General features: G+C 40.4%; 1 protein-coding gene across 1 annotated transcript in view; it reads left to right on the top strand.

Annotated features, from left to right (window-relative positions):
• The window catches only part of myo7ba (myosin VIIBa), a 37,732-nt gene that overhangs the window by 5,773 nt on the left and 22,300 nt on the right, over positions 1–9,659 (top strand). The window contains exons 5-18 of the mRNA XM_015035959.1: positions 3,392–3,576; positions 4,048–4,169; positions 4,269–4,411; positions 4,491–4,604; positions 4,679–4,832; positions 4,925–5,001; positions 5,070–5,189; positions 5,800–5,939; positions 6,456–6,666; positions 6,750–6,885; positions 7,498–7,670; positions 7,764–7,904; positions 7,987–8,145; positions 8,226–8,318. Coding sequence (XP_014891445.1) covers positions 3,392–3,576; positions 4,048–4,169; positions 4,269–4,411; positions 4,491–4,604; positions 4,679–4,832; positions 4,925–5,001; positions 5,070–5,189; positions 5,800–5,939; positions 6,456–6,666; positions 6,750–6,885; positions 7,498–7,670; positions 7,764–7,904; positions 7,987–8,145; positions 8,226–8,318 — 1,968 coding nt within the window. The remainder of the gene's footprint in view (positions 1–3,391; positions 3,577–4,047; positions 4,170–4,268; positions 4,412–4,490; positions 4,605–4,678; positions 4,833–4,924; positions 5,002–5,069; positions 5,190–5,799; positions 5,940–6,455; positions 6,667–6,749; positions 6,886–7,497; positions 7,671–7,763; positions 7,905–7,986; positions 8,146–8,225; positions 8,319–9,659) is intronic.

The following is a 9,659-nucleotide window of genomic DNA, read 5'->3' as shown; positions in this document are numbered from 1 at the left end:
GTGTGTGTATATATATATATATATATATATATATATATATATATATATATATATATATATATATATATATATATATATATATATATATATATATATAAAAAAATTCCCCTCTCACCCTCCGTGGGTGGTCTCTTTCATCCTCTGAGCTCGGGTCCTCTACCAGAGGCCTGGGAGCTTGAGGGTTCTGCACAGTATCTTGGCTGTGCCTAGAACTGCACATTTCTGGACTGAGATGTCTGATGTTGTTCCTGGGATCTGTTTTAGCCACTGCTCCAGTTTGGGGGTGACTGTCCCGAGGGCCCCGATGACCACAGGCACCACTGTGGTCTTCACCTTCCAGGCCTTTTCCAGTTCCTCTCTGAGGCCCTGGTATTTCTCCAGTTTCTCATGCTCCTTTTTCCTGATGTTGATAAGCTTGGTTATGTCGTTCCATGTACGCTTTCCCTGCCAGCATCTTGCACCCTGCTTTTATGTGCTGGACTGTTTCAGGGGCCTCCTTGCACAACCTAAACTTTGGGTCTTGTCTGGTGTGATATATATATATATACATTGCGACATTGCTTTTTTTTTTTTCTTATGTCAAATCAGATTCAACCTTTCCTTTTCTTGGCTAGGTTAGTGTTATCAAAATTATTCAATTTGCTTGGCAGAGAGAATTTTGTTATTACCATCTTCAAATTTAAGAACTTCAAACTTCAAATTTAAGTACGAAAATTACCAGTTACAGTTTGGGAAAGCCTAGGATTGTAGTTACTTGGAGGCACAGCTGTGGTTGTTTTTCAAAGCACATCTGATTCTTTCTGTGATATTCATGGCAAGAAAAACAAAAAGACGAGTCTTGTTCATCTTTGGGTGACTACTTTCAAACGCCTTGAGGCCCCATTGGTAACACTTTATTTGAAGGGGGGTGAATAAGACTGACATATCACATGTCATGAACATGAATAAGCCTTCATGAATATTTATGACTGTTGTCATAAAGCATTCGGTAAATTATGACACTTTTAATACAAAGTTGACATTATTCAAAATGTCTGTTATGACAACTTGACATTAACCAAGAAATCATTACTGATATTAATTTGTTATAAAAGTATTACTGATTGCACTTTAAAAGTTAGGTAACTTTATATTATTAAAGATAAAGTTTAAACAGTAATGATTTCTTGGTTAATGTCAAGTTGTCATAACAAAGAGCTTTTGAATAATGTCAACTTTGTATTAAAAGCATCATAATTTACCAAATGACACTTTATGACAACAGTCATAAATATTCATGAAGGCTTATTCATGTTCATGACAGGTGTTATGTCATGTTTATGACAGTGTCATGACAGTTTTATTCACCCCCCCTTCAAATAAAGTGTTACCGCCCCATTTCCATCTGTTCAAACAAACACACATAACTATAACCAGCCTGGAAATGTCCAGCTTGTCATGCTGCTCAGGAAAGAGACCGGTTCTGTGTCCTGGAGACGAACGTTGTTGGGTCTGAAACGTCTCTGGAACGAAACCAAAAGAAGAAAAAGGAAGCATAAATAAAACTGGGTTAGATTTTTAATTTCAGCATATTCTTTATAAGAGTTGCATACTGCAGCTTTAATGTTGACAACATTTACTATGGTCACTAAAAGTGATTAATTTTAATCAAAATAACCAATTTTTTAAAAAAGTGGGCTTAGAAGAAAAAATTAAAAATGTAGATGATGGAGGGATACAGTTCAAAGGGAATGCTACCAAATACTGAGGGATTATCTGTAAGCTTCTACATTATTGGAACATTTAAAGAAATTTCTCATTATTGTGACTTTTAGAAAATTGTAATTACCCCACCTGAGCTAAAAAAAATCAGACATTTAATGTCATACAGCAAAAAAGGTGTATTTTCATACAGTACATATAATTATCTAGTTCCAACCATGAGGTGGAGGTAAAATCCTAAGATCACAAAGCCTCATTTGTCTGCTGCGTGCCACACAGTGCTGGTTGTTTCCTTTAGTTCAGGGCTTCACAGGTCAAAGTTGAAGCTTAAACTGAAATGCTCTGGTAAAAGTCAAGTATTTGGCTGAAAATGAGTCAAAACGGAAACCAAAATCAAGAACCTTCACAAGGCGGATAGAGGTTTTGACTAATGTCACGTTTCAGGAATATATGAAGGTGTGACTCATCAACAGAAAATGATATCGACACGACAGATGATTTAAGACTTTAGTGCAGTAATGCAAGTGAATGATGAAACAGTAGTCGCTGCTTTGGTTACTTGACAGAAAATAGTTGGGATCAGAAAAAAGAGCAGCAGTAAATCAGTCACTGAGATATGAGAAACCTTGAGATGCCAACACTGAATAATAAAAACAGATTTACCACTCTGTTAAAGACTATAAATGACTTATCAATTACATATTTTTCCTAATATGTAGGAAAAGCTAATATTTGGAGTTTGAATAATGTATCATGGATGCACTGTTCTGCTTTTTTACTGCTGATACTGATATCTGAGTTTTAGTATCGGCCGATACGATACAGGAAAACGGTGCTGAATTGACTTGAGATGTTTCTTTAAATGTTCAGAGTTACACATTTATATGACAACTCTGCACCAGTACAGCACATTTAAATACACCAACAGCTTCACAAGCTTGACCAAACATGTAAAAACTGCTTTAATTTATTCAGTCAGTGCAGTTAGGAGTAGAAGAGCCAATGGAAAATAAAGAATCTGACAAAAACAATAGGTTGACCACCACATGTGAAAATAAACTGCAGCAAACCTTCTTTCAAATGGCTCAGAAAGTGTAATTAGGAATTCTAAACAATGTAAAATACATAAAATAAGATAAAACATGACATTGCTAAGAGCACAAAGCATAGAATATAGATCTGCCCTTACGGATTGGTTACTGTCACCGATGCCCGATGTAGAATTTTTTTTTTAGTATCAGGACTGACGCACGTTAATATCAGATTGGTGCATCTCCAGTTCAGAATATGATTTACAAAGGCCATAAAAATCTGAGGAATCGGAGCCTTCGCAGAGCTAAAGGAAACGGAGAAATCATTCAAATCTAAAAAGTCTGCTAGGAAAACAGAACACTTTGAAATGTTGCTGAATATTTATTTACATACAGACGCGTCGCCGTCTTCCACTGAATCACATGACGGCCGTCGGTGTTTACGGCCATCTCTGAGTGAAACTCAGATGTTTACACCCAGAGTTCGATGCGCCTGAAGCGCTGTGGCCGGTCATCTGTCTGCTTTTTCTCCACTGTGACGCCTTTATGCTCATGGAAACACAAAACACCATCAATAGATGTGCCTTGTGTGTAACGGAAAACATCTGTGTGTGTGTGTGTGTGTGTGTGTGTGTGTGTGTGTGTGTGTGTGTGTTCAGACCTACACAGGCTCCATTCTGGTGGCAGTGAACCCGTACCAGCTGCTGCCCATCTACACCACAGAGCAGGTGCACCAGTACACAGACAGGCGTCTGGGCGAGCTGCCCCCCCACGTGTTTGCCATCGCAGACACCTGCTTTTTCAACATGAGGCGCAACAAGAAGAACCAGTGCTGCATCATCAGGTGGGCTCCAGGAAAGGCTAAACTGAAATTTTATTTTTATTATTCAAGAAGTTGCTGCCGTGTAAAATCCTTTACATGATGGAAACATTGTTAAAGTTGGAGGTGTGCCTGTAGCTTCTCGTTTTGACACCTTTTTTCTTTTGTGGCATTTTTTTAATATGAACTATTTGTTACAAAATTGTTACAAAATCAAAAATTTTAGATTAATCAGACGCCTTAACGTTGATGGCCCTAATTTAAATTAGTTTGATCTGAAACATTTACTGAGAACAAAAAAATGAGAAATTACAAAAAGGGTGAACACTTTTATCCCCACTAGGTTAGATTTTCTTTGTGATCATAAGGTTTCCATTTTCAAAGCAAAAGTCACACTTTCAAGTTAAGGCAAAAGATTAAAAAAAAATATATATATACACACAACAGTCATTTGCACATGAATCAACAAGTAATTCCTGACACCTCTCCAACCAGCGGAGAGTCTGGAGCTGGGAAAACCGAGAGCACCAAGCTGATGCTGCAGTTCTTGGCTGCGGTCAGCGGCCAGCATTCGTGGATCGAGCAGCAGATCCTGGAGGCCAACCCCATTCTGGAAGGTCAGTGGGAGGAACGATGGGAAAACGCCTCTAAACCAGGCCCGTCCTCACTCTTATAATCCGATTTTTATTTTTTAATCTTTATTTTTTATCTCTCAGCATTTGGGAATGCCAAAACGGTTCGCAATGACAACTCCAGCCGATTCGGGAAGTACATCGACATAAGCTTCAGCAAGGGCGGGGCCATCGAGGGGGCCCGGGTGGAGCAGTACCTGCTGGAGAAGTCCAGAGTGTGTCGTCAGGTGGGTGGGGGACTCCTGCTGTAACGAGGAGGTTGGAGTCGGTTTATGTTGGATAAAGAGCGTTCCGGTTCTCCAACAGGCCCCCGAGGAAAGGAACTACCACATCTTTTACTACATGCTGATGGGCATGGCTCCAGACCAGAAGAAGATTCTTTCCCTCGGAACGGCTGCCGAGTACAAATACCTGACCATGGTTCGGTTGTGATCCGTCCTCAGACACGTGTAAAAAAGGATCTGGAGTTGGGAATAACGCGTGTTCTTTCCCAGGGCAAATGCACCAGCTGCGAAGGACGAGACGACGTGAAGGAGTACGCTCACTTCCGATCGGCCCTGAAGATCCTCACGTTCACCGAGACCGACTCCTGGGAGATCTCCAAGCTGCTGGCCGCCATCCTCCACCTGGGCAACGTGGAGTTTGAAAGTAGGCAATGACACATTTCTCAAAATCTTCCCATTGAGTCTTTTTTTTCTCTTTTCTGCTCTCCCGGGCTCAAGTTCTCTGCGTGCTTTCAGGCATCATAATGAGCAACCTGGAGGGCTGCAACGTCGCCAAATCCTCCCACTTCAGCATGGCCAGCCAGCTTTTGGAGGCAAGTGACGTTTTTCCTCAGCCGATGAGGCCGAGACCTTTTCTGAACGCGTGCCATCGCATCCTCAGGTGGATCCTGCAGCGCTGGAGAAGTGTCTGACTCAGCGCACCGTCACCACCGCCAGGGACACCGTCAACAAACCTCTGAACTCTGACCAGGCTCTGGACGGCAGGGACGCCTTTGTCAAGGTAATGGCCACTTCCTCCTGCACGTTTTCCTACTGGTGGAGCTTGTCTCCACCAGCAGCATCAGGGTGTTTTTTTTTGTTTTTTTTGTTTTTTTTTTTTCTAAATTTGGGTTTTCTGTCATAGACCCACTACACAGCAGTGGATAGTTGTGAAGGTAACGGTAAAAGTATTGACCTTTAATTTTAGAAACATCACTCCCTGTATAAAATGCTTCTGCCTCGGTCAGAGTGGATGATGAGAATGAGAAGTTTTTGAGTTTTGCTACAGATTTCCATTCGGAGTTAGGCCTGGACTTTGACTGGGCCATTTCAGTGGTTTTTACTCTCCCTCCATCATTGAACCGTGCGCGTTTAGCCTTCCTGCTTTTGCTCCAAAAGAAACAAACAATGTTTTTTCATGTGAAGTCCCTCCACCTGCATGATCTTGACGGATTGAATATTTGTGCCTCTGCAGAAAGATTAGATCGTTTCATGACAGTATCTGTGTGATGTAATATGTCAACATGTAGATGAGTTTTACCGACTCTGCTGCATTACAGGAAATATTCTGGAGAAATTTGCTTAAATGGAGAGGCTGCCAGGATAATTCTTTGTGTTGTTTTGTCTTTCAGGCCATTTATGGCAAACTTTTCATCTGGGTGGTGACAAAAATTAATGACGCCGTTTACAAGCCACCCGATGATGAGGACACGGTTCGACAGTCGATAGGCCTGCTGGACATCTTTGGCTTTGAGAACTTCGACAACAACAGGTCAATGTTTACCCTGACTGGTATAGTTTGGCTGCTCCTGGATCTTTAAATAAAATCCTGCTGTCTTATTGAAATTAAATGAGGGTTTTGGTTTCTTACCTACCTCTAGCGTAGGATCTTATTGCAACATCCAGCTGAAGCTCATCTGGCACCAGTTGGGAAAGAAATGTTTGAACTTCTTAAAATGTTTTCCTTTTTTTTAAACAGTCCATTTGGTTCAGATCTTATAACATTTTTCTTTTACGATTTGGAGGGTAAAACATATATCTTCTGGTTCTGCTTTTAATTATTTCATCTTGACTTACTGCCAATAGTTGTTGCTCCTTGTTTCAAACAGTAAATTGCCCAAATACAAAGTGACACATTTTACCAGAATATTTAGTATTTGGGAATTTATATCTGTTCATTGGCCTTGTCACAGCTCTCTTTTCTGAGGTGGAGTTTTCTTTATTTTTATATTCATCTATTTTTAAAAAATCTTTCCTTGTAAAACGTTTGTGCGTGTCGCTCCGGCAGTTTCGAGCAGCTCTGCATCAACTTTGCCAACGAGCAGCTGCAGCAGTTCTTCGTCAAGCACGTCTTCAAGCTGGAGCAGGAGGAGTACGCCCGCGAGGGCATCGTCTGGCAGCACATCGACTACCTGGACAACCAGCGCACTCTGGACACGCTGGCCAACAAGCCCATGAATGTGTTGGCTCTTGTTGACGAGGAGAGCAACTTCCCAAAGGTCTGTTCTCCTAAAATCCTCCAGACGCAGCCGAGCAGAACGCCGAAAAGGCTTTAATGTTTTTTTTGGGGCTCGTTTTTCAGGGCACAGATGCCTCCATGCTCCAGAAACTGAATCAGTTTCATAACAAAGGCGAAGTCTACATCCCTCCCAAAAACAACTTTGAGACCCAGTTTGGGATCCAACACTTTGCAGGAGTGGTCTACTATGACTCCAAAGGTACTGCTTAGAAAATTCTTTTGAAAAATGATCTACAGCGATGTCTCCGACACTGATACGAAAACCACCTAAGAGATCTGCTAACTGCTTTTAGCCATGCTAGCTAATATGAGTATTTGTCTCTCTGCATAACTTTAAATTTCTATAACAGCATGTTCACTAAATAATGACATACACATCATCGGGAGTTGAGATAAGCTATAAGAGAACTTATACTAGTGCATCACGTCTGTCTGTACTTTTTGTTGTTGCAGTTTCTTAATTATTTTTACTTACTTTCATAAAATACAAAAGAAACTTAATTATACCACTATGGTTCTATTGGGTTTATTTTAGGAATAGTTATTCTTTGACAACGTAAAAAATTAGCCATTTCTTCTGTCCTGAAAGACCTGCTTTGTGTAATTACAGTGCAGGATGTTTGTTTTGAGTCTCTTGAAACCTTTTTGAGAAATAAAATGACAACCATGTCTAACAAGCACATTCATTTTTCTAATGTGTTGTTATTAATTATTGGAACAGGAAAAAAAAGGTCAACACAAGATACAAAGTCTATCTGCATGTTTTAAATGTGTGTAACCTGTACTGTGGTTTTACCGTCCCACGTTCTAGGTTTTCTCGAGAAGAACCGTGACACTCTGAGTTTGGACCTGATCCAGCTGGTGGAAACGTCAACCAACAAACTCCTCAAGCAGGCCTTCAACGCTGAACTGACATCCAACTCCAACTCGGTCAAGAGCGTCAACCCCAAGCTGATCATCAACACGCCCAAAAACAGCCTACGGGTAAAAAAAAAGAAGAAAAAATTAAAAGTAGCAAAGCTCCTTTTAGCACGCAGCTCATTTTCACATTTGCGACTTTCGCTCTTGGCCTCACAGCAAGCCTCCGATGGCAAGAAGCGCGTTCCGACTCTGTCCGGCCAGTTCCGTCAGTCCCTGGATTCCCTCATGAAGACCCTGACCGTGTGTCAGCCTTACTTCATCCGCTGCATCAAACCCAACGACTTCAAGAAGCCCATGGTGAGCCGGGCCTGGACCTGAAGGCACCTCTGCAGCGGTAACCGCCCCGTTCACTGTTAGTAAAACAAATCTTTTGTGTCAGCTGTTTGACAGAGAGCTGTGCATACGGCAGCTGCGTTACTCCGGCATGATGGAGACCATCAGGATCCGGAAGGCTGGCTACCCGGTCCGGTACACCTTCAGCGAGTTCCTGGACCGCTACCGCGTCCTCCTCAGGATCTCCGTCTGTGACCCCAAAACCGTGAGTTGGGCCATGTTGAAATTCTCCGTTCGACCCGTTTTTCCTTTTAATACAAGACGATGTTTCTTTCTGTGAAACAGGAAAGCCAGGAGACTTGCTGTGAGAACATCTGTAAGAGAGTCCTTGCTGGAGAAGGCGACTGGAAGACGGGCAAGACAAAGATTTTCCTCAAGGTGAATCCTTAAGTTTGCGTGGATGGATGGGTTTAGTTTAACAAGTTATTTCAGTAAACTAATAATCACAATCAAGTTTTAAATCAATACACTTTAAAAACATTTGTTAATTGATGTGGAATACTTCTGTTTTGGAGTATAATGTGGTTGTAAGTTAGAGATGGTATTGAAATGCTAAAGGCCACAAATCTCAAAGGAATCTTTTTAGTTGCAAGTGATAAAACTGGCATCTGTCCAGATAAGACATTTTCAGACCATTGTGAATTAAATTTAAGACCTGTTTTGCAATAGAAATGCACAAAAGACAATAGATTGGCGATAAGTTTGCACTAAGCCATAATGTACTTAAAAAAAAAAAAGTTAGCTAGCTACCATTGTATGTTAGCAGCTAGTTACCGTAGCCTCAGATGCTTGGAGTCATAGAAGACTTTGAAAGTGTGTGTGACTCAGACTTTTCCGTGACAAAAATGTTTTGCAAAAAGTAAACAGAATATTTGAGATTAAATAGTTCTGCATCCACAATATTCAAGACCTGTGATTAATGTATGAGGCCAATTTATTATTAATTTTTAAATGGATTTAAGACGTTTTAAGGCCTTTTTGGATAAATGAATTTAAGACTTTAAATTCTCAGACACCCTCAGTTAAGCTCAGAGTCCTACGCTGTCAATCAGCAGTGCTCCTGCGTCACATGGCTTCACTCACTGGACACACTCAAAAAGTAGCAATACAAAAAAGTACAAAAAAAGTAGCAATACAAAAAAAAACGTTTGGTGCAGTGGACAACAAAAACTTTCTCTCACTTTTCTCCTGGCGCCCACTCAGCTCCGTTGCTCTGGGCAGAGAGCCATATTGACCAGAATACAACTCTGGATAAAATAAAGAGACCACATAAAATGATCAGTTTCTCTGATTGTACACCTCATAGGTATATGTTTGAATAAAATTAACATTGTTCTTTTATTTTATGAACTACTGACAACATGTCTCTGAAACTCCAAACAAAAATTTAGAATTTGTTTGCAGACAATGAGAAACGGTCAAAATAACAAAAAGATGCCGAGCTTTCAGACCTCAAATAATGGAAAGAAAACAAGTTCATATTGATTTTGGAACAACAATACTGATGCTTTAACTCATTAAGAGTTCAGAAATCAATATTTGGTGATTTCATTTTTCCAGAGCTTTATGTGTGATTTTAATAGAATAAAAATGTTTTTTTTTTTTTTTTTTTTTTTTTTTTAAAAAAAAAAAAAAAAAAAAAAAAAAAAAAAAACCTTCAGAGGAAACTGTGGACCCGGTCCTGAAGGAGTTGTCAGGATCTGTACCTGCCAGGTTCTG

This window comes from Poecilia latipinna, unplaced genomic scaffold (genome assembly GCF_001443285.1).
Source record: "Poecilia latipinna isolate Pla-1442-1.1 unplaced genomic scaffold, P_latipinna-1.0 Scaffold352, whole genome shotgun sequence".
NCBI classification, from domain to species: Eukaryota; Metazoa; Chordata; class Actinopteri; order Cyprinodontiformes; family Poeciliidae; genus Poecilia; species Poecilia latipinna.
This window is presented reverse-complemented; position numbering and strand designations above follow the sequence as displayed.